The 25370-nt window shown below is 35.5% G+C and overlaps 1 protein-coding gene across 13 annotated transcripts in view; it reads left to right on the plus strand.

Annotated features, from left to right (window-relative positions):
* Positions 1 to 25370, plus strand: part of b3glctb (beta 3-glucosyltransferase b) — a 126866-nt gene that overhangs the window by 45498 nt on the left and 55998 nt on the right. For 5 of the 13 annotated variants that reach the window (XM_073914092.1, XM_068223808.2, XM_073914097.1 and 2 more), the window contains 4 exon segments: positions 10310 to 10386; positions 10503 to 10614; positions 22827 to 22963; positions 23046 to 23109. In XM_073914092.1, coding sequence (XP_073770193.1) covers positions 10310 to 10386; positions 10503 to 10614; positions 22827 to 22963; positions 23046 to 23109 — 390 coding nt within the window. 13 annotated transcript variants of the gene reach the window in all.

A 25370-nucleotide genomic window follows, 5' to 3' on the forward strand; every position in this document is an offset into this window, starting at 1 on the left:
GCATGTTCTCCCCGTGTTGGTGTGGGTTTCCTCCGGGTGCTCCGGTTTCCTCCACAGTCCAAAGACATGCGCTATAGGTGAATTGAATAAACTAAATTGTCCTTAGTGTATGCGTGTGAATGAGTGTGTATGGATGTTTTCCAGAGATTGGTTGCACCTGGAAGGGCATCTGCTGCATAAAACATATGCTGGATAAGTTGGGAGTTCATTCCGCTGTGGCGACCCCTGATTAATAAAGGGACTAAGTGAAAAGAAAATGAATAAATTAATGAAAATACAACTTTCTCGTTCAATTTCACATTAGTTAGTCAATAAATACAATATAATATATGCGCAAACAATATAAGTTAAAATGTATTAATATTTATTAGTTATGTCCCAAATGAAAAACAAAAGTACAGTGGTTTAATGTTGTCTTGAATATAAAAATATAAAACTTTATGCAAACCACATGATTGTATAACTGTAATATTCAATTGAGAGGTGTAGTGCACTTAAGTTTCTATGGAAAGATATGCAGTAGTAAAGGTGAATTGGATAGGCTAAATTGTCCGTAGTGTATGAGTGTGTGTGTGTAAATGTGTGTGTGGATGTTTCCCAGGGATGGGTTGCGGCTGGAAGGGCATCCGCTGTGTAAAAACTTGCTGGATAAGTTGCTGGTTCATTCTGCTGTGGCGACCCCGGATAATAAAGGGCCTAAGCTGACAAGAAAATGAATGAATGAATGAAAACGAAAACAGCACCAACACTACCAGATTACTGTTGTGTTTGTGATAAGGAAAAGTGCTAAACACGTGAGCTTTTCTTCTTTCTTTAATCTTTACTGAACTAGTCTGCAGTAATGAAAACAGGAGACTCGAGAAATTATGCTGTTTTTCTCTTAGGGCCTATTATGCAGTCTTAGTCACAATCTTTTGGATCAAGGGTGGCCAACCCTGTTCCTGGAGAGCCACCTTCCAGCAGATTTTAGTTACAACCCATATCAAACACACCTGCCTGTAATTATCACGTGGTGTTCAGGTCCTAAATAATTGCATAAATGCAATATAAACAGCTACATTCTTTACATTCTTTATGTTGTCCAACAGCAGCAATATTTGTCAAACTGTAGAGTGTCCTCTGCTTGTTGCTGTATGTGGGCAGAGTAATGCACAAGGGTGCAGGGTTAAAAGGCTGGATGAGTGCTGTTATTTGCAGAATACTGGCCAATCAGCCAATCAGATTCAAGAACCAGACAGAACTGTTGTATAACGATAGATAGATAGATAGATAGATAGATAGATAGATAGATAGATAGATAGATAGATAGATAGATAGATAGATAGATAGATAGATAGATAGATAGATATTTTATTATTGTTCATAATATATTTGGTCAAACGTGACTGCCCAAAATGAGGTGCAATTAAGCAAGCATAGCAGAGAACTGATGATTTACTTCTGTCTGTTTTGTAAATGCAGTAATTAGTCGATTTGTGTTTTCCACAACAACGACTCCTGGCATCTGTTTGTTTTCCTGCAAGAAAATTGTGCAGGGTTTGCAAAAAGTGCATAAAGAACATGAGCAAGTTGCTGAGCCCCTTAGGTGAGGATTTTTGATGAAACCTTTTATTTTCTCAGGTGAGGTTTTACCGGGCCTGACATTTTTTCCCCATCACGCCATCTGCTTCTAAGGCTCTTGCCTTTACTGTCTTCATTCTCTTGCTGATTTATATTTTATATTCAGATTTTTTTTAATTATCGTTCTCAGCTCTGCCGTCTCTTTTTTTTAAAGTAGCCAGAAGCAGAAGTTTTCTTCAGTAAGTCAAACCAGGTAATAAGGCTCCAGACAAGCTCTTTTCCTTAGCACACCTGTTTTATCAGTGCACACACTTCCCTATGAGTTTTGGCTGATTTTTGAGAGATGAGAGGCATATTTTTAGTAGTCAGGCTCATTAGAAGACCATTTTCACAGTAGGGGTGTTGGGAAAGATGGGAAGATTGGGGTTGTTGAGCTGAAGGTGTGAACGCTTCAGTCGGCATCTTGACCTCCTGGTGATGGACAGGACTTTGGCACGAAGGGAAGGTTTCCAGAGCACCAACACATCGGCCTTGCTTATTAACCACCATTTGTTGGGACGAAGAGGGCCGATGACTGGCCATGAACTGGCTCTTCTGGGGAGTTTTCATTGCATGGATTCGAAAGGATGAATTTTCTTCCACCTCGCTGTTTTCATCCTTTCCAGATTATGTCCTAATCATCATCCATCGTCTCACTGTTGGCAGTATAACTGGCACTCAGGTTGGCCAGTCTCACTGCTTTTGTCACTTCTTGAAAAGTGCAGCTGTTTGGAAGTTTTTAAAAATCAGCCCACCATGTTACTGTTACATTTGGATATCGGTCATTAACCCCAATCTTTAGGAGGTAGATTCTTGCATTTCTGAGTATTCTGTGTGTTTTTAAATTTCCTCTCCATTCACTCACACTCGATTGGTTCTGAACTTTTAGGAATTTCTTTTTTCTGTTGAACACAAAACAAGATATTCTGAAGAATGTTGGAACAATGCAGTCACTGACAATCATAGTTGGAAAAAATACTATTGAAATCAATGTCAGTTTAGCCCCAGTATTCTTCAAAAAATTTCCTTGCGTTCCACAGAATGAAAGAAACTGTTTTATGTTTGGGATAAGTGGAGGCTGTGCAAATTATGATAGAATACAATTTTTTGCGGTGAACTATCCACATTTCATATTAAATACCTATTTGTTGTTGTATAATATGCAGAGAAAATTATTAGTAAGTCATCTGTATATAAAAGTTGGGAAAGTCTATTGGCATTTCATTTTATGCAAAATATAATTCTGAAAACAGTGTTTTAATAGTTGGTAACACTTTGTAATGACACACTATGAATCATTTATTAAGCATTAGCAAATAGTTAATTCCTTATCTTTTAAGCAGTAACTCTACATTAATAAATGTTAGTCAGCAGTTTATAACTGCAGATACAAATGCTGTATTGTTGACTTATTAGCACATATGTTAATGTGCGCAGTAATTGTACTTTCACATTTGAATTATTTTTTCATGACTAAATTAAATTATTCCATCATTTACAAACCAGTTAATTAAGAGCCGTTGCTGGTTTTAAAATTATTCAGAATGTATGAGTAAATTATTAATAATTATTCAGGCATATATTAATAATTCATTTGTACATTGTAATAAATGGTTTATTAACTTCATCCAGTTTTGGGACCTAATCTAAAGTGAGGACTATTTATGCTTTAGAAATCCCTTTTAAATGACAATTAAAGGCTCGGTTATATTCTATAAAAAATAAGCTTTAAAATATAATTTTTTAGTCATTTCTGTTCATTTGAAGACACACAAAGGAAACTGTGTCTATTGAAAAATAAATCTTTGCAGTTGTATATTAAAGAACATTACTGTACACTTTAAACATCATTGAATAAAATGTTTATCATAATATATTCCTAAATTATTATATTGTTGTTTTGTTCAATTTAATGTTATATTTTTTGACACTCCTGTTATTTAGCAATGTTTAAACTTTACAGTCATTTTACTTTTTAGATAAGATTGCCACGATGTATTATTCATTTGATAGAGCTTTTAATAATCATTTATAAGGGATTTATAAAGCATGAATAATCCTCACTTTAGATTAGGTCACAAAACAGAATGAAGCTGATTTAATAAAGCATTTATAAACATGCATATTAGCTATTAATATATGTCTTAATAATAATATACATGTTGAATTGAATAGTTTATTAATCATTTACTCACTCATTCTCAATGATCTTTAAAAAAAACAACTATCAAAGTGATTTGTAAATATTGCGATACTTAATTTAGTCATGAAAAATTAATCAGTAACAAAGTATGAAAGTACAATTATTAAGCACATTGTAACTGTTTTCACAATATGCTAATGCTTAATAGATGATTCATAGTCTAGTTATTTTAAAGTGTTACCAAATTTGGTCTATTTGAAACTCTTGCTGTGGATGCTGATAAGCAGTGGTGAAAAAAGTACTGAAAAATCATACTTCAGTAAAAGTACCATTACTTGCCTAAAAATGTAGTGCAAGTAGAGTAAAAGTATCTGTTATTAATATTACTCAAAGTATGAGTAAAAAGTACTCATGAGTAGTGAGTATTACACTATAAAAATTTAATGCATTTACATGTAACTTGTGGATGTGTGTAAACGTAACATTCTGTAGTGCATTTAGTTATTGGCCAGCAGGCACACAACTTCATAAGACGTTAATATTAGGTTAGATTTAGCTTTTGATGTCAGTTGACCAAAATTCGAATCAAGCCAGTGTCTAAGAACGTTATTTTGATGTCCAATAATGACATCAAATGATGCTGCTATTTGGTTGATTTTAGGTTGCGTTAGAAAGTGACCAAAACCCAACATCGACCCAACATACACTGTTAGACATTTCAAAGGGTTTTTACAGTAACTTACTGGCAACACTGTTGCCAGTAAGTTACTGTATTTTAGATTTACAGTATACAACTGTAAATCCGTTTACAGCATGTTACTGTAGTGTCTGAAAATGGTTAACTACTGTAAAAACCTAAGTTAACAGTTAGCTACTGTAAACCTTTTAATTTTGTCCTAAATATTTTATAATATAATTTTATTAATATTATTTTAATACTATAGACCTAAAAAAGACACAATTACAAAATATTAACAAAATAAACACTCTTTATTTAAAACATTGGAGATGCTTAAAACAAGCTTAAAAATGTGTAAAAACATTACATTTCAATCATTCAAAATATTTTATTTTAAGAAAAAAAACATTGAAAATGACAAAGCACATTAACATACATGTACAAAACGAATTTAAGTGTCTGACCTGCATATTGTTGAGAAAAAAAAACCCAATTGTACTAAGTACTACTGACATTAAACCAGACACAATTACAAAATATTCCATTCTTTAAAACATTAATAATGCTTAAAGCATTTAAGGAAAATGTGTGAAAATTACATTAAGCAATAAAATCAACACATTAAAAATAAATAAATCACACAAAGCACTAGAACATACATGTACAATAAAAATTTAAACTTCTGAATTGCATATTGTTGGAAAAATAAATATTTGTAACTATTAGCCGACTCAGAAACAACCCAACTTTAAAATATTACTAATTCTGGTGTCAAATGCTCAACAAGGTCTGAATTCACATGTTCAAATGCAATTCATCTTTATTTCTATTGCACTTTTACAATGTAGATCAATGATGTCAAAGCAGCTTAACATAGAAGTTCTTGTAAATTGAAGCTGCTTCAGTCCAGTTTTCAGAATTGAAGCAGTAAATGTCACTGCTGAAAGTCCAAACACTGAAGAGCAAATCCACCGATCCACCAATCGTAGCCAAGTGATCCAGTGGCGACAGTGGCATGGAAGAAACTTCACCAACTGACGAAAGTGTAGAATAAAATCCCTTGAGAGATACCAGGCTCAGTTGGGCACGACCAGTTCTCCTCTAGCCAAACTTGTGCAATGCCGCAGTCTAGGCACCAGAGGCTTGAAAGTTCACCAGCGGGTGGTCAGGCTGGCCCATTGGATCAATGCGGAAACTCATTGATCACGTGTGTCTTTTAGGATTCACTCCTCCATGACCACCACAGCATCTGGTCAGGATTTGGCCCAGTCCAGGATTATGAAGAACTCTGGATAAGGACAAACAGACTAACATAAGCATAGAAGAAGCTTGTTTAAAAAAAATAAATCATATACTGGTTAATTATTTTGAAGCATGGCAGCTAGGTTGGGGTAGTTTTCAGCTGGTACTGAGCAACTGGCTCCTGCTCATAACCTGCTCACTACCATGTTTAAAAGATAACTAACCAAAATGTCCTGTTTATTTTTTTCCCTAACAAGGTTTTACAAAAACATTGTAGCATTTGTGATGGGTTGATTCACTGCAGGACAGATTAGACTATTTGTTTTATGTATTCCTAATAAACTAAAACTGACTGAATACTGATAAAACTATTGAGAGTGTCTCACCTAATCCAAGTTCTCAGTTAGCTGGTGAAAGAAGGATAACACACTGTTGTTCATGGTTGTCATTCTCTTCAGTACTTCTCCTGCTATCTTCTGGCTCACTCTGGTTGTTGCTGTGCATTTTGTTTCATCCTCTGGAATTATTTATACAAAAAATTGTATTATTTTATTTATTACAAAATATTAAGGCAACATGAAATGGGGAAAAAGACATTTAATACATAGACAAATGCATGTATCCCAATACTAATTATTGTATTTTGAAATGTCTGACCCATGACAGACCTCAATCTGCTCAAAAATATTATAAACAAAGATGAAAAAAAAAAACCTACTAAATGGTTTAATAAAAAAGGGAAAACGATTTTTTTATTTAGCTAGCAACTAAACATGTGACACATTTTGTATTAAAAGTAACGTTAATATATTGAGAAACAAATAGATGTACAGTACTTACTGATGTATGAGGTCCAGTTTGCACAGGCAGGCTCCCAGTATTCTATATTGAGACCATAAAAAAGCCAAAAATACAGATAAGAATACCATGCTACAATCCACAACCTCCACACAACTTTTTTTTATTTGTTTACCTTGGTTGCTTACTGGTCTTGCTTATTTTTTAAGCATAAGGCTGTGCTGATCAAGATCTCTGAAATGCTGTTTGTTTCTTCAGACAAAACCTGCTGCTGTGCCAGTGCCATATCTAAACAGAAAAAAAATATAATGGTAACAATTATGTTAAACCAAATGTCAAGAGTTGTGATAAAAAAAATAATTAGCAAACAATAAATAGCAAAAAGGTGGTTATTAGCATAATGCATAGAGGTAAAATTGGTTTTATATTAGCAGATTCAGACTTCCCCCTTAATAATTTAATTTCATAAAAGTATTATTTGCAAACTCTAAATAGCGAAATCATTTTAGCAGCTAATGACTATCAAAGTACAACATGCTCACGGTCAAATAAACAGTGTTAATGTTGATTTCAAGTCATACTGGCATGCTAATTCTGATCGAATATTCAAAGTAACATGGTAAACAGTATAGAGTCTTCTAAATGAACGAATGTGGGAATATAAAACCAACTTTACCTCTATGCATATTGTAACGTTATAGATTTACGTTAACGTTCTTATAGGTTACGTCGCGATGTTATTTTCTCAAGCTAACGTTATAAGTTACTCTAAACCAGAGAAAAATAAGTTCACAACATCTAATATATATAGTATAAATCAATATAAGTTAAACGTTGCACGTTAAAATGAGTTTGAGTCCAATTCAGTATAAACTTAGCTCAGTTTAGCTAACAGTTAACATTACCATTTTAAGATCGCTTCAGCCAATGTTGCCGAGCAAACAAATGCTAATAGAGGTGCTCAAATCAATGTCGAGTGTTGTCAGCACAGACAGACGCGCTTTTACCTGGATTATTTGTTGGTCTTTCATTCATATTCTTCTGGGGGAAAACACTCTCTGCCGGACCGTTGTCTCGTGCTAAGTGTCCTCCAAAACTGTCTGCATACCTCTGGTTCCCTCCTAAACCAAAACCCGCTGCAACACCGGTTCCTATGTAAATAAATAAAAAGATATGACGAGAACAATGGCTAATAGTCATAAACAGTCTTATTTAAAGTAATAGTAGTGTTAATGTAATAAATTAAATAAAGGTAACATCTTAATAGATGATATATTTCTCAAATGGGCGAAATAACGCCAAGCCAGAGAAAATAATAATAGCCAACTTTATACTTTACTATGTTCTATTCTCGTCCACAAAACATTCTGTAAAATGAAACACTGCCTCAGCTTACCAGAGTAAAGTTTGTTAAATCCAGTATGTTCTTCAGGCACACTAATAAATTGTCCTCCAGAATTGCTCCAGAGTCCTCAGGCAAAATGTGGTGCAGAGTAGTCGAATCGCCGCAAGGTGGCGTTGAAGCAGTTGTGGAAATTACAGTATAATACACGAATTTTTACAAATACAGTACATCGCTGTATATGTTGTTCGACGTCACACTAAATTCCCATAATGCAACGGTAAATACAGTTATTTACCGTAAAAGGAATTTGCAGTATTACACTGGGTGAAATACAGTAAATAACTGTGTAATTTACAGAAATGTCTAACAGTGTAATAAACTTGATGTCAAATACTAACATTTACTTGTCAGGATATGGCAATCAAAATCCAACATCTAATAGACGTCATAGTGGTAACATCCACACAATCTCAAGCTGTAACATCATTAGACGTTGATTTTTGGTTGATTTTAGGTTGGACGTTGGATATTTACAAAGACCTGGCATTAGGTTCTGATATCAACTCGATTTTCATTTCCAAACAAAATGCAACATTGGGGTACAACGTTAATCTGATGTCATGTTGACTTCTTGTGCCTGCTGGGTGTTTAAGGGCAATTCGGTCATCATACAGTAAACATCCATCATCTTCTCATCAGTGAGATGCATCTAAACAGTCTCTGGGTCAATGTGTGTAAAGACTTTGGACATCTTCTTGGACACTTTTAATGCTTCCAAACAGTTTGCTGCTATTATAAATCGTCCATGTCTTCAGGTTGTTCATTATGATGCAATTTACCTTCTATGGTGGTTCGATTGGACAGAAATCACAGGACTGATTTTTCGAATCCCCATAGACAAAAAAAAAAAAAAAAAAAAGTGGTGACTGCAGATTAAAGGAAAGAGTGGAGCAAAAGTACAGATACTGCACTAAAAATGCACTCAAGGGAAAGTAAAAGTATACATTTTTAAAACTACATAGTGAATTACAATTCCTGAGAAAAACTACTTAATTACAGTAATTTAAATATTTGCAATTTGTTACTTTACACCACTGCATATTATATCAACATGCTTGATTTCTCATTCAATAATCTGTCAATACCCTATACTGTACAATGTACAAAAAATGTAAGTAATTTTACATGAGTTTTTCCTCACTTTATCAGCAAATGAGAGACATTCGTTTTGCAATTCCTGTGGTGATGTTAGGAAAGAAAACACACACACACACACACTTCATGATTAACCTTTCATGCATATGTGATGAGAAATGGTATTTGTAAAGGAATCATTACCTCCTTTAAATCCTGCCTGTGCTATTATAATGTGGATTTACCGATTTAGTTATTAAGGGTGTTAACAACCTATCGCCTAGATTATGCAAAGTAGTCTGAAAAACTTTTTAAAATGCGCCTTTAGTAGAACAAAGCTGATTTCAAAATAGAACTGTGAGTCATGTGGCTTGTTTTCATTTTCGTCTGTCAATCAGTCTATAATAATTCCTTATCCACTTTTACATGAACGCTGTCGTCTTGATCTTTCATCTGCTCAATTTTCCATCATATTCTGAATGACCTCAGATTTTCTGCTATCGCGTTCTCCATCTAAATAAGCCACTGTTTCAGCCTTCTAAGCACATTTTGTGCATACAAATACCCCTCAGCACTCGATAACTGCTACCTGTTTTCTTTTCATTTTTTGCATTTCTTGACCTTTTTCAGTAAAGGTCAGCTCTGAAGTTTTGAAGAGCCCCTAGTCATAATCCCAGCAGCACAGAACGATCCTATTTTCATGCAATATTCATTAATAAAGTACAACTCATTCATTCATTTATTTTATTTTCAGATTAGTCTCTTTATTAATCAGGGGTATGCACAGTGGAATGAACCGCCAATTAATCCAGCGTATCTTTTACGCAGTCTGCAACCAGGAAACACCCACGCACTTTTGCATTCACACCCACACATACACAACGGCCAATTTAGCTTATTCAATTCCCCTATATCGCATGTCTTTGGACTGTGGGGGAAACCGGAGCACCCGGAGAAAACCCACGCCAACACAGGGAGAAAGTACAGATGTTGAACCTATAATTAATGTCTTTTGATGCAGAAATGTTCTAAATATTTAGTATTAAACTTTCAATATTTAATATCTCAAGACTTATTAACATATATTAAATATGTAAATATACTTTTAAATTAGACTGCATCAATCATGTGGACATTGCGGCTTTAATTAGCCAAATTTCTGCTTATGCAATGTCTTAAAATAGGATTAGCCCTGATGCATAGCAAAACACAGAAATGCTTCAGTAACTGGCAGCTTTCAGTGTTCATTCTGTCTTCGAGTACTGGGGAGCTGCCTTCTTTAGTTTGTGTCATCTGTCGAAGTGAATAACGTTGTGCAGAACTAAATGGGTGGTGTTTGTTTGAAATGTTTTTTTGTGCTGTATTGCAGAGTTCACCAGATGTTGTGCTCCTTCACAAGCTGTCACACTATGATGGAAACTGGAGCATTCTTCCGGCACTGCCACGGTAAAAAAAAAAAACACTCAAAACACAGAAAATACTCTTCACTTATTATGAATATTTATTCACAAGTTTGCCTTAATCACATTTTCTGCAGCTGTATGCTTGTTTTTTGTCTTCAGCCTTGCCTTGCAGTACTGTCAAACATCTTTGTGGATTATGTTCTTGCAAGAAGAGACTATCGTGAACTTGCACAACCTTCTGCAGGTGCTGAGCAGATTCAGCCCAGGAAAGGTGAGCAGAAGGTTTTTGTCTTTAAGCATTTGTTGCTGCAAAAGTGTCATTTCAGCACTGCATGCCTGGTTTGCTTCTCCATTTTACAGCAACAATAGTTGTATGTAAAACTGACAGAGCATGTCATTGGTTGAGATGCTGAACATAAATCATGTCAATGAAACTAGAAGTGGGTTGCTGACAAATAGGCAGTGCATTTTCCTATTGTAACACATCATTGTTGAAGAAAAAAAAATAGATATATTTATGTAGTTTGGAGTCTTGAGAAAATATTATTTAAATATGAAGAGTTCAGATGCAAAAGCCGCTAAACGCCACGTCCGCCAAAAATGCGATAATGACATTGAGTGAATGCTTTAGGCACGTAGTACATGTCCAACAAATAGATTTGCTTCAAATCATCTAAATCTTAGCGTCAGCGCATTCAGAAATAACAGTTTGTTGGCAAAAGCCGCTAAACGCCACTTGCCTTTGACAGCAAAAGCCGATATATCCCGAGAACCAATCAAAAGACGCGAATCAGATCATATGTTTTCAATGTAGCAGCGCGCTGATACACCAGCTTTTATGAGGGGGACGCTTTCGATTTTGGTTTTAAAAGACGTAGTTTGATGAACTGGATGAGTCTGTCCGACTGTCAGTGAATGGCAAATGAAAACGTCCCTTACCTCAAAACTATGTGCATTATAAGAAAAAAAGAAAACACAATGTACATTCGGAAGTGTAGCATGCGTTCATAACATGCTTTTGCGCAGTGACGCTACTTTGAATGAGTCTGATTTGAATGACTATACGTTAAACGGCAACTGTGTTTCACGAAAGACAGAGTTAAAATGCCTTTTATTATCCCACATGGATGCTATGAGGATAAACAAGGGGCCAAGACCGTAAGTATGGTAAGAATGAATGAATAACAGCTTCTAAAATTGTCTGAGAGGCATCCTCTTTTTGCCCAGTAGGCCTACCTTGTGTATTTGCTAATTTAAGCTATTTTTAAAAAAGATAAATATTATAAAAACTATACATTTATATTAGCCTACATCATATTACCTATACATCTGATTAAGCTTTTTATATTAATGAACAATGCACAGATATTGATGTTTCATAATGTTTTACACTACATTATTTGAAGCTACCATTAAACTTACATTAAATCTGAATCCCAAATATCAAAAATGCCAACAGATTGTTAAGATTTAATCAATGTCAGTTTTAATGTTATTGATTAATGCACTTACTTAACAGATTTCATTCCTTCATTGTCCTTATGCTTTTTCCCTGGTTTATCACAGCGGAATGAACCGCCACTTACTTGACAGATTTATGTATTTTAGGTGGTTTGTGTAATGTGTTTTATGTTTGGTAAAATAATTAGTATTTGCATCTTTAGTGATTTTCAACTAATTACAAAGAAAAAACAGACCTGGTCTTAGCTGGTATTGACGCAAAAGAAAATTTACTTTGTTAAAAACCAAAGAATTGTCTAAATTGACATTGATGAAAAAAGTTATTTTATTTACTATCTAATAACCTTATCATTACATATAAAATGAAACCTCTGATAGAAAATGTTCATTTATAAGAAAAGAGGTCTGATTTAGAGGGTTTTGCATCTGAACTCTTCATATAATGATTTTTAATACACTACCTGACAAAAGTCTTGTCGCCTATCCAAGTTTTAGGAACAAAAAATAATATCTTGACTTCTAGTTGATCATTTGGTATCAGAAGTGGCTTATAGGAAAGGCAAAGGCCTCTAGATTACGCTTATTTTACCAAAATAAAATATGATCATGCCTTGATTTTTAATTATTTAATTAGGACAGTAAAGATTTTGCTTAGACAAAAGTCTGGACACTTAACAAAAATAATGTACAGAATAGTATATAAAGTAATGGTGCAATGAAAAAATAATTACAATTGTGTATGACTCCCATGAGCTTGGAGGACTGCATCTATACATCTCTGCAATAACTCATATAACCTATTAATAAAATTATCTGGAACGGCAAAGAAATCGTTCTTGCAAGACTCCCAGAGTTCATCAAGATTCTTTGGATTCATTTTTAATCTTCATCTGCTCATTCATCTTACCCCAGACATGCTCAATAATGTTTTAATCTGGTGACTGGGCAGGCCAATCGTGGAGCACCTTGACCTACTTTGCTTTCTGAAACTTTGATGTGGAGGCTGAAGTATGAGAAGGAGCGCTATCCTGTGGATTTTTCCTCTCCTGTGGTTTGGTAACGCAATGCCATATTCTGCAGCCGTAAAAAGGTGGACATCGTGGGCTTCTCAGGGGGCTTCAAAGACATGATCTTTAAGGGGACCTCCAACTAATTGAAGTTTTCTTTGGAATTGCCAGAATTAAATTAGTAGGTCATACCAGAGGACATGGCTTTATCTGACAAAATAGATCAAGTTCCTGTTTATAGAAATATATGCATGAAAAAAAAATGATTTTCATTGTCAAAATTAGATCTGATGCATTTTTTAAACAACAGATTTCATCAACATCGTCATATAAATTGACAACAATAAAATTTTTTAGTTTAGCAAAAAAAAAAACAAAAAGAAAAATATAGATTTAAAATAACTTAACACACTTTGACATAAAAAAAAACAATACTAATATGAAATAATACAGCAATAACATACTTGTCTAATCGATATACTTCCAGTGTCCAAAGTCCATCAGTTCAAGTAAAGTCATTATCTAGATTCTCCACAAAGTCATAGAATATTTAGACCTGATGCATTTGTTAATAATTTATCTTTGTTTTAATTAATAAGAGCTGTGGTTTATTTATTAAACTATGCTTGAGACTGTCAGACCAAACCACAGTTTAGAGATTTAGCAATACTGCAAAATGAATAAATATATAATAACGCAATATCACAACAGTTTTATAACAAGAGCTCTATGGAAGATAAAGAAAGATTTAACCATTTACTGCATTTTCAATAATCTCAATACTGATTATAGGAATCACGTTGGTGCAGTGGACAGTATGTTTGCCTCACAGCAAGAAAGTCGCTGGTTCGAGCCCTAGCTGGGTCAATTGGCATTCACTGTGTAAAACTTATGCTGGATAAGTTAGCGGTTCATTCCGCTGTGGCGACCCCTGATTAATAAAGAGACTAAGCTGAAAAAATGAATGAATGACAAAACTAATTATATTCATTTCTGTAATATGTGACCGAAATAACCTAAGTGCAAATTTAAAGTAAGCAAGCACATTGTGTCCACTTTCCTTTCTGTGGACACACCACTCTTGAAATGCTCCGTCATTTTAATTTCAGACTTTCGAATCATCAGCAGCTGCGAGGAAGCCCTCTGGGGTCTATCCACATATAAATTGTTTCTTGATTGTGCGAAATGTCACCTGTACTGTTTTTTTCCCTGTGGGGGCACACACATACACACACACACACACAATATGATATCCTCTTGACACTAACTGCAACTGAACTGAAAACAAAGTACCGCAATCTGTCGGATAATGTGTTTTAGGCCATGCCGATTTAATCTTCAGATTGAAGCATCAAAGGTCCTTCTGCTTTATTAAAGAGTTGGTTCACCTCGAAATTAATATTCAGTCATCGTTTATTCGTCCTCGTGCCCATCTGTAAGGCTTTCAGTCATCTTTGGAACACAAATAAAGATTTTAATTAAATCTGAGAGATTTCTGGCCTTCTGCTGAACGTCTGTTCGTTTAGATGTTCATGAAGAGATAAATAAAATACAAATCAATATGGAGGTAGTGGTTTAATACGAGTGAGACGTGATCCCTTTATAAGGTGAACAGATTTAATTTAGGCTGTTTGATTTATATGAACTCTGGTGTGATAGGCTTGGTTTAGTATGCCTCAACTCAATAAGGTTGAATGCTGCCATGTGCAAGCCAACAAGTGGAGCGAGACTGCTGAAAAGATGGTTTTTACCTATAAATGAATTCTGGTGTCGTTCAACTGGGAATAAAAATGCAGCACAGACCAGACACATCTAAACCAACTCAACTGTGACCCTGCTCATGCATTCTAGTCCTATTTTTCTTGTATTGTGCCCTTTACTGTTCCAAACAGGCTTTTAAAGTGCTTCTCCTTACATCAGATCTTCTTCTTGCTTGTTTAAGTTTATTTGCATTCATGTGACGATGCAGTTGACTTTTTTTATTGTTCTTTTTTGAACATTTTGAAGCTTTATTGTTTAATAAATAGGCCTGAGCCAAAAAGTTATGACAACAACAATGTCATTATCTGTTGCTATTAATAATTGTTACAATAAATGTCAAATATCTGTTTCATTCAAGTTTTAAGGAACCAGAACCAGTTAGGGCTTGGCATTATGGCCTTTTCATTCACACACAAAAAATCGATTAATTCACTCATTCATTAATTGATTCATTGATTCATTCATTCATTCATTCATTCATTCATTCATTCATTCATTTTCATCCGCTTTTCCGGGGCTGGGTTACGGGGGCAGCAGTCTTAGGAGAGAACCCCAGACTTCCCTTTCCCCAGACTCTTTCTCCAGCTCCTCCTAGGGGATCCAGAGGCGTTCCCAGGCCAGCCGAGAGACATAGTCCTCTGGGTCTTCCCCAAGGTCTCCTCCTGGTGGGACATGCCTGGAATACCTCCCTAGGTAGGCGTCCAGGAGGCATCCAAAACAAATGCCCGAGCCACCTCAGCTGACTCCTCTTGATGTGTAGGAGCAGCTGCTCTACTCCAAAGTGCCTCCTGTGTGAAAGAGCTCCTCACCCTACTGTATCTATAAGGGTATCCCTGTCACCCTGCAAAGTAAACTCATTTTGGCTGCTTGCAACCGAGATCTTGTCCTTTCAGGCATGACCCAAAGCTCATGACCATAGGTGAGACTAGTATAGTAGATTGACCGGTAAATCAAGAGTTTTGCCTTCCGGCTCAGCTCTCTCTTTACCACAATGGACCGGTACATCGACTGCATTACTGCTGCCACTGCACCGATTTGCCTGTCAATCTCACGTTCCGTCCTTCCCTCACTCGTGAACAAAACCTCAAGATACTTGAACTCCTCCACCTGGGGTAAGGACTTTCCTCCAACCTGGAGAATATTATAATTAGCTTAATCGTGTCATAAATATATAATTATAGGATATAAAAATGGTAAAGGTCATTTAAAGATCAAATTTAACAAAATCTGTTTACTATAAGACTTTTATTGCATACAAGACTTGTGATTATAATAATATCAAACTATTTTTTGAAAATTGCAGTGAAAGAAACAGCAGTTAGTTCATTCATTCATTTTCTTGTCGGCTAAGTCCCTTTATTAATCGGGGGTCGACACAGCGGAATGAACCGCCAACTTATCCAGCATGTTTTTAAGCAGCGGATGCCCTTCCAGCCGCAACCCATCTCTGGGAAACATCCACACGCACACACTCATAAATTATGGACAATTTCGCCTGCCCAATTCACCTGTACAGCATGTCTTTAGACTGTGGGGGAAACGGGAGCACCCGGAGGAAACCCACACGAACGCAGGGAGAACATGCAAACTCCACACAGAAACGCCAACTGTGCCGAGGCTTGAACCAGCGACCTTCTTGCTGTGAGGCGACAGCACTACCTACTGCGCCACTGCGTTGCCCACAGCAGTTAGTTATTAACTGACAATTAATAATTAATTTAAATTACTTTTTTATTGTTATTATAAAGTTTTTAACAACATCCATCCATCCATTTTCTTCTGCTTGTCCGGGGCCGGGCTGTGGGTGCAATTAAAACAGTGCAAATAAAATCCATTTTCTCTTTATTACATTTAAAACATGTCTGCATCATCAATATAATAAAATTCCTTCCTACAAATATCTACCAATCCAGGAACAATATCATGGCACAAGTACTTATACTACAGTAAATCAGTGAAAAAGCCTTCTGACTGGATGGTTCATGGCATTGTGTTTCTCCTGTTCGTAGTGCTGCTGAAAAAGTCAGCTCTGTTTCAGCTGGCTTTAAACTAAATCACCAAGACTTTTGTGCCCCTCACTAAATTCAAGTGCTTCTGCTTGTAGCTGCCCGGTCGCTTGTTTGATTTGAGACCTATCTGTCGGCATGAAAACAAACCTAAACTCATGCTGTGCCGCTGTTGGGTACAATTTACACATACGGCCTAACACTCTGTGTGGTCCAAACAAGCAGCACTATTTACAGTGTTTCCACTTTGAAGTATAAACATTATATAGAACATTTATTCAACGGTCTTATCTTTTTATTAAGGGAAAATTACATCTCATTTATTATTGTGATTACTTTATCCTCCAGTCCTTTTCTCAAAAATAGAACAAATATATTCAATTTACAGATTATATGCAGATTATCGTCACTGGTTTTGCTAGTGTAACCCCCTTAAATTGCACGTTTAATTAGTTTAGTTATTAATTAATTTTCCTTTAACTTGTGCAGCTATTGTATTTGGATACAATGATTTGCCACTAGCTGGAGACAAATGTATAGTATGTTTGTTGAGTCACTTGCATCTAGTTCAGATGAAGTTCCAGCTTCCAAATACACTTTCACATATTTCAAGACTTTCAAATCAGATTTCACACGGCTGCCATTTTAAAAGTTAAAGCGAGGCTGCGATGGAAAGAAACCTGAAAGGATTGTCTGGAGTAGAGCTGTAATCGGGCCATTAAAGTTAGGCCCGTCAAGGCCCAAGCCCAACAGAATTCAACCCGAGCCTGACAAAGTACATTAAGATTGACAGAGCTCTTTTGCCTTTTTTCAAGAATGAGTCATTTATACATGTTTTAACGTAATTTATTCATAGCAAACATGTAGGCCACTTAGAAGAACAAAGAAATAACATAAGTTCTCTGTAACATCGTAACATCTCAGCACCCTAAATAGGCCCAAGTACATACACTTAGCCGTTAAATTGGCCAACACACCAATAAAAATAAGTCTTTCTTAACAAATTAAAATAAATTAGAAAAGTTTTTACGGGTATTTGGCAATAACGAAATTAAGATAAAGGCTCTGCAGGATTTGTTTCACCACTTCTCTTCACAATCTGGCTTTAAGGCGACGGTGAAGCTGAATAATGCCAACATAAGCCTATATACTCTCTCTACATTAAGCATTTATGATTGAATTTTTATTTAGTTATAATTTTCAAACACTTTACTCACCAAGTTTAGGCTACGTGTTTCTGTAAATGAACGTTATTAAATCCACTGTAGATGTGTAACCACGGGAGTGAACTGGAGTTTTGGATCCACATGCAGGTTTATTCAAATTAGGCAAGCGATGGTCAACACAGGTGCAAACAGGTATTTAGAGACAGTTCAGAATCACAGTCGAATACAGGCTAGAGGTCAGAAAGGCAGGCGGCAGGCAAAGACAAAGAGGCTAACAAGGCTAACGGTCGGTACACAAGATAACAAGACTGGGAAAAGCGTTGTAGTGTTACTAGTGACAGATAACAAGACTCGGCAAACTGAAGGGGTGCATGTGTGGCTTAAATAGTGTGTGTTAATCAGTCTCTGACAATCCTCAGGTGGTGTGAATGTAATCAGTCTAGATGAGGAAGCATGTGTGAGTGTGACCGGAGTGCATGTATGAATATGTAGTCCAGAAATTGCGGATTTGTAGTCCATTGTATTTGTAGGTGCAAACCAGCGATCTTATGGGAAATGATCGCTGGTAATCGTGACAAGAGGGTTTTACTGCGCTCACTGATGGTGCGTCCAGCAGCACTAAACACCCTTTTACTGCTTTTATTGGCCAGGATGCATAGTACTAGTGATCTGGCTGATTTTGCCAGTAATTTTATGTAGAATTGTTTGTTCGTTTTCCACTAGCCAAGAACATCCATTTTATTTTCCATGACAGCTGTTTCAATGTAGCAAGTGACCTCGTCATTTTCTCTGTCAGCTTGCTGTACATTTACCTACTCTGCAAAATTCAATTTTTTTTAACTTCTCTGTCATCATTTGTTTCACCTTTGCATGGATGGCTTTTGATGTTGTAACAAACGATTTGATAACTTTCTTGCGCTACTCGAAATGCATCACATGACCATTCATTTACCATGCAAGTTAGAGCCCGGCCTGACTCCGACTAAAATGATAGAAATTAAGCCTGAACCCGAATGAACCTGACGATCTTCACCTCTGGTCTGGAGTCACACAGGTGTCTGTTGTGGCGTATTGTTGTGTACCTGGTTTTATATCTTATCAGCGAAAAGATAGTGACACAAAATTTATAATTTTACTGCTTTCCGAGTCACCTGAAGGTTTGTTCTGAATAAATAAAAAGGGATATTGGAGTTAAGGGAAATGGCACTAGCTATTTCTTGTTATCTTTCCCAAACACATGTTTTAGATGCTATTAATTAACCTCAAGTTAATTAACTGATTTTTTCACTATATTTGACTTGTCAAGATACTGAATTACAGTACCAATCGGTACTGAAATAAAAAAAGTCCATTTCCCACAAAAATTTGAGTGAGTTCTTTAACGGCAAGTTCTTAAACACTTAAACTGTGATTGCACTCGGTGAAAAGTGGTGAACTGATGACCTTCACAGCTAATCATAGTTATTTCTGTTGAGCATGTGATCGGTAGTACTGATTGGTAATGAAATTCAGTATCATGAAAACACTATTACAGAGAACACGAGGGTGTGCTCCAAACATTTTACACAGGACTGCATTGTTTTATCACTCTCCAGATTACATTGGCTGAAGCAGGGAAGCGTCCCCATGGTGCCGTAGACTGAAGTCTAGGAGGACACTTAAGCTTTATTACTCTTTATTACTGTTTGTTGCCTAATATGCTTTTAATTGTTTAAATTAAACTAAACTGAATGATATTAAAGTGATGTTCACACACCATATCTGCATTTTGAAGTCGCAGCAACAGCTGGAGGTTTGTAGTTCACTGCATAATGTTGCAATGTTTATAGTGCTTGTCCTCTACATCCGGCTTCCTTCTCACCAAAGCCTCACTTTTGTTTTTAAAATGGCAGCCACATAAAATAAGCATATGGGCAATGGGTTCCATTAGCAATGGCTTATCCCTATACCTTAATTCTTTTGGAGGGTGTTCCCTCTGATGGTATTGAAGCATAGGGTTGAGCCCTTCTGAATTAAGTGAAGTGAATGACACCAAACAACGTCCCTGCTCAGACTTTCCATGCTCAAGACTTTACCTATAAATGTTTTAGTCTAAAAGTAGCATAGTATAGTCTGTAGGTTACTACTGTAACATTTACATAAATTCTAAATAAAATAATTATAACATAAATTGTATCAAATAAGCAAGTACGAAAGGCACAGCCTGCACAATGTACTCATCATTCTGAGCGTGTTTTTTAGGTGTCAACCAGCAGACAAAAAGTGAGACAAGGGCACATCTTCTTGATCATCTCATTAAGTTGACTCTTTTTGACCCCTACACCCTTCGTTCCTTCGACTTTGTCATTCTGGTGGGTAAACCCTTCAAATCAATTAGGTCATAGAGATGAGCCCTTCAAAATGGAATGCACTGAAAATCTAATTTTAAGGTTGCTGAATTACTCTGTAAATGAGGATGGAAAGGTCAATGCATTTGATTAGTGGCTTTCTGTTATGAGAACTCTGATTGTTTTCTGTATGCTGATTTTACTTGAGAGTCTACTTTCTGTATTGTGAGTCAGACCCTTGATCTATGATTCTAAAGTCATTGTGATTGAAGTTTTCACTGCTTTTTACAGCTAAGCTGAAGCTGAAGTTTCATACAAACACACTACAGAAAGAAACACAAAAGGTCTTTACACTGACAGACTATTGAGACTTTATTCATTTATTTATTTGAGCTTTTATTCTCTTTTTGATTTCTTGAAACATTGAACTCAAATCCCAAAACTTAAAAAGATCAATGTTTTTGGTTGTTTATGGATGCTGAGTGTAAACTGAGACTTACTCAAGAAATGTGAAGTTGTTCAAAATATTTTTTTAGCTATTATTCAGTTACTATAATTTGCCTTACCAGTCTAAAAAGTCTAAAATGAGAGTAGGAATGAGTTTAGTAAAATGAGTTGAGTCTAAAGCGTATGAGATGGACAATTAACAAAAACTAAAAAAAAAATACCATGGACAGTTACTTGTTAAAAACTTTTCTCCTGAACATAAAAGAAAATATACTGAAGAAAGCTGAAAATCTGTAACCATTGACTTCCATAGTATTTGTGGTTTTGTACTGCACTACCTGACAGAAGTCTTGTCATCAATCTCAGTTGTAAGAGCAACAAATAATAACGTGACTTCTAGTTGATCATTTGGAAAAGTGGCAGGTCGATTTTTCTGATGAATCATCTGTTGAACTGCATCCCAATCATCACAAATACTGCAGAAGACCTATTGGAACCCACATGGACCCAAGATTCTCACAAAATCAGTTAAGTTTGGTGAAGGAAAAATCATGGTTTAGGGTTACATTCAGTATGGACGCATGTGAGGGATCTGCAGAGTGGATAGCAACATCAACAGTCTGAGGTATCAAGACATTCGTGCTGCCCATTACATTACAAAACTACAGGAAAGGGGAAATACTTTAGCAGGGTAGCGCTCCATCTCATACTTCAGCCTCCATATCAAAGTTCTTGAAAGTAAAGAAGGTCAAGATGCTCCAGGATTGCACAGCCCAGTCCCCAGACATCAACATTATTGAGCATATCTGGGGTAAGATGGAGGATGCATTGAAGATGAATCCAAATAATCTTGATGAACTCTGGGAGTCCTGCAAGATCTTTTTCTTTGCCATTACAGATGACTTAATTAAATAAATTATTTAATTCATAGCAGAGATGTATGAATGAAGTCATCCAAGCTCATGGGAGTCATACACAATATTAATTCTTTTTCCACTGCCGCATGACTTTATATTCTATACTGTATATTATTTCTGTTAAGTGACAAGACTCTTGTCTAAGCAAAGTCAGACCTTACTCTCCTAATTAAATAATTAAAAATCAAGGCATGATCTTATTTTATTTTGGTCAAATAAGCATTATCTAGACTAAACTCCACTTCTTATACCAAATGATCAACTAGAAGTCAAGGTATTATTTGTTGTTCCTAAAACTTGGATAGGCGACAAGACTTTTGTCAGTTAGTCTATGTACATACGTCAATGGTTAAATGTCTTCAGATTTCTTCAAATGATCTTTAGTGTTTAACAGAAGAAAGAAAGTCATAATGGTTTAAGGGCTATACACAGAATTTTTATTCTGTTGTACATTATTGCAATAGTATGCAACCTGATTTACGCTGATTTATGTTTACATTGGTCATGATAGAATAGATTTTTAGCATCTTTATTTTGTTTAGCTCTTGCTCTGATTTGCTTTGTTTAGTAAGTGTTTTGTATCGTATAATTAGCTTTATTTATTAATTTTTTGGTCCAGACTAAATACAAGCATGAACAGACCTTCAGGGTTTTATATAAGCATTGATCGGCAATGTTACAGGACAATGTTACAGTGTAACAATGTTACAGGATTTAAATTGATACCTTCATTTATCCTACGGTGGGGTAATTTCTCCGTTACAGCAGCCAGAGTATAAAAGTAAAGTACTGTAGAAATAGGCATACATATCCATACACACACATATCAATATACACATACACTGGCCACTTTATTAGGTATGCCTTAATAGTACCGGGTTGGGGCCCTTTTTGCCTTCAGAACTACCTTAATCCTTCATGGTTCAGATTCAGCAAGGTAATGGAAAAATCCTTAGAGATTTTGGTCCGTATTGACATGATAGCATCACGCAGTGGCTGCAGATTTGTCTGCTGCACATTCATGATGCCAATCTTCCGCTCTACCATATCACAGTTGCTGCCATGTGATTGGCTGATTAGAAATTAGTGTTAATGAGCAGTTGGACGTGTATCTAATAAAGTGGCCGGTGAGTGTATATTTGTTTTATTTTATTTGTACATTGAAAGTTCTAGGCCTTTTTAGTTTTAGAAGTGCATGGGAAGAGAGTAAGTGATGATAAAAGTTTAACTTTGGAGTGAACTAGCTTTTTAACTTAACATTCCCCGGAGAAACGGAAGATATGTCAACACAGTACATAAAACCATCTCCTGCTGACTTGAGGTAATGAAAGAGCAGCCTGAAACAAGACTTGGCAGATTAATCCGAAGCCTCATGTGTCTTTTCTCTGTAGGAGTGGTTTCTGGGCAGATCCCTCCATGATGATGAACCAACAATCATCCACCACTATGCTTTCTCAGAAGACCCCTACAGCTTCGCTTACCCTGACTTCATGGCTGGCTGGGCCATCAGCTGCCCCTTGGCTAAGCGGTCAGATTTCACCTCTGTGTTTCTTACGTGCTTCAGCTGCAAATGTACTCTAATACAGATTCCATTTGGTTTGCTGTCTCAGAACTGCAGAACGTGTGAATTATGAGCCTCCCAAATCGGATTTTACGATTGACCTTCAACATGAGGTGAGAAGGTTCACGAAATGTGTAATTGGAGATCATTTACATACAGTTCAATTCAGAATTAGTTATAAGCCATCCTGTATATTTTTCTCTCAATTTCTGATTAACGGAGGATTTTATCAACACATTTCTAAACACAATAGTTTTAAGAACTAATTTGTAATAACTGATTTCTTTTGTCTTTGCCATGATGACAGTAAATAATATTTTACTAGATATTTTTTATGGTGCTAGTATTCAGCTTTTAGTGCAATTTAAAGGCTTAATTAGGTTAGGGTAATTAGGCAAATCATTGTATAAAAGTGGTTTGTTCTGCAGACAGTCTGGGAAAAACTGCTTAGCCCAGTTGCTTATGTACAGTTGGGGATGATTTCATCAACTCTGGGGTGAATTTAAGTCTTAATTTGGCCAAAATGTTTTCTGTGTTTTTTTTATATATATATATATATATATATATATATATATATATATATATATATATATATATATAATATTATTATTATTATTTTATTTTTTTAATTTGCATGAATCTGTTAATCAACATCAGTCCTGAAAAAAAATACTGAATTGCTTAGAAAATTACAGGATTTTTACTCTTTAATTGTCAAATTCATAAATGATTTCGCTGATTCGGTAAAAAAACACACAAAATGACATATTTTTAATGTAAATGATAATTGTGGACTGGATTTTTTTTTTACCTTTTATCAAAGTCTTGAACATGTGAAACATCATTGCCTTTGATGCATTGTTTTCGATTGATGTTAATTTTTTTCTCCCTAATTTACTGTTAGTGGCTGTTTTTGCCCCATTGACTTCCATTATAACCATTTTTTTAATTGCAAAACCATGACACTATATTCATGCATTTTTGATTGTTGGGGGTTTTCCCTGTTAGGAAGAGGTAAAGTTTGTCATTTTTACTGTTGATCATCAGTTAGCACCATTAACCTTTTAGATAGGCCTGTGTAAAAAGGACCTTAGTTTCTGGATTTTAAATGGAGTAAGAGCAAATTAAAGTATGTTTATGTGTGTCTTTGAGTATGTGAAAGTGACCTTTTACACACTGTCTGAGAAAATCTAAATATACATCTCAGCTCTCAGAACTACATGGAGTAAACAAAAATAAAGACTGTGTATTTATGGACCAACACATTTGTTTATATTTGTATATATTTATATATATTTGGTTATAATGGAAGTCAATGAGGCAAAACCGCCACCAACAGTAAATTGGGGGAAAAATGAAAATCTATCAATGCAACAAGGCCAATGTTGTTATTAATTGTTCACATGTCCAAGACTGTGATAAAAGGTAAAACAAAATCCAGTCCACAATTACTTTTTATTTTGAAAATACGTCATTTTGTAAGTGTTTTCACCAAATCAGTGATATCATTTATGAACTTGGCAATTAAAGAGTTAAAATCCTGTATTTTCTTTAAACATCCAGTAGTTTTGGTCAGGACTGAGGGTAAAAAAAATTATCTGATGCATTTTTACAGCAATTTAATTCAGATGATGTTTTCATCTCCAACATAACAAAAGGGTAGTCAATTTGAACAGTGCAAAAGGGTTAAAGGGGGGGAGGGGGGCAAATATTATTGACCTTAAATGGTTTTGAAAAAAATTAAAAACTGCTTTTATTCTAGCTGACATAAAACAAAAAGACTTTCTCTAGAAGAAAAAATATTATAGGAAATACGGTGAAATTCCTTGTTCTGTTAAGCGTCATTTGAGAAATATTTGAATAAGAAAAAAAATTCACAGGGGGCTAATAAATTTGCCTTCATCTGTTTGTTTGTATAGTGTTATTATTATTATTATTATACATTTTTTTTGTTTAATGAATATTTATTATTTTGCATAGGAAGCGCTTGCTTGTTTGTTTGTTATAAATATGAATAACTTGCAGTGGAAGTTGCTTTAATGCATCAGCTATAAATCTTTCTGAAAGCTTCTTAACAAAAGACATTATTTTCCAGAATGACCCAGACTCAGATAATAGACTTTATGTCCCCCCTCCTTCTTTTCACATCTCTCATCTCAGCTTGTATAATGCACTTTCTCTACACTCCCTTTGGTGTCTCGCCGCAAATCAAGGTGTCTGGCGTCTTTTGTTGAAATGATCTGCCGTCTGCCTAGATGCGGGAATATATGTGTGTATATTAATTCTCCCTGATATTTTTATGGCTGAACTGCCGTCATTAAAGGATTTAGAATTGTGTGACACTGAAAGATGCTCTCTCCCTCTTTTTTCTTTC

The sequence above is a fragment of the Danio rerio genome, chromosome 10, assembly GCF_049306965.1.
Source record: "Danio rerio strain Tuebingen ecotype United States chromosome 10, GRCz12tu, whole genome shotgun sequence".
Lineage (NCBI taxonomy): Eukaryota > Metazoa > Chordata > Actinopteri > Cypriniformes > Danionidae > Danio > Danio rerio.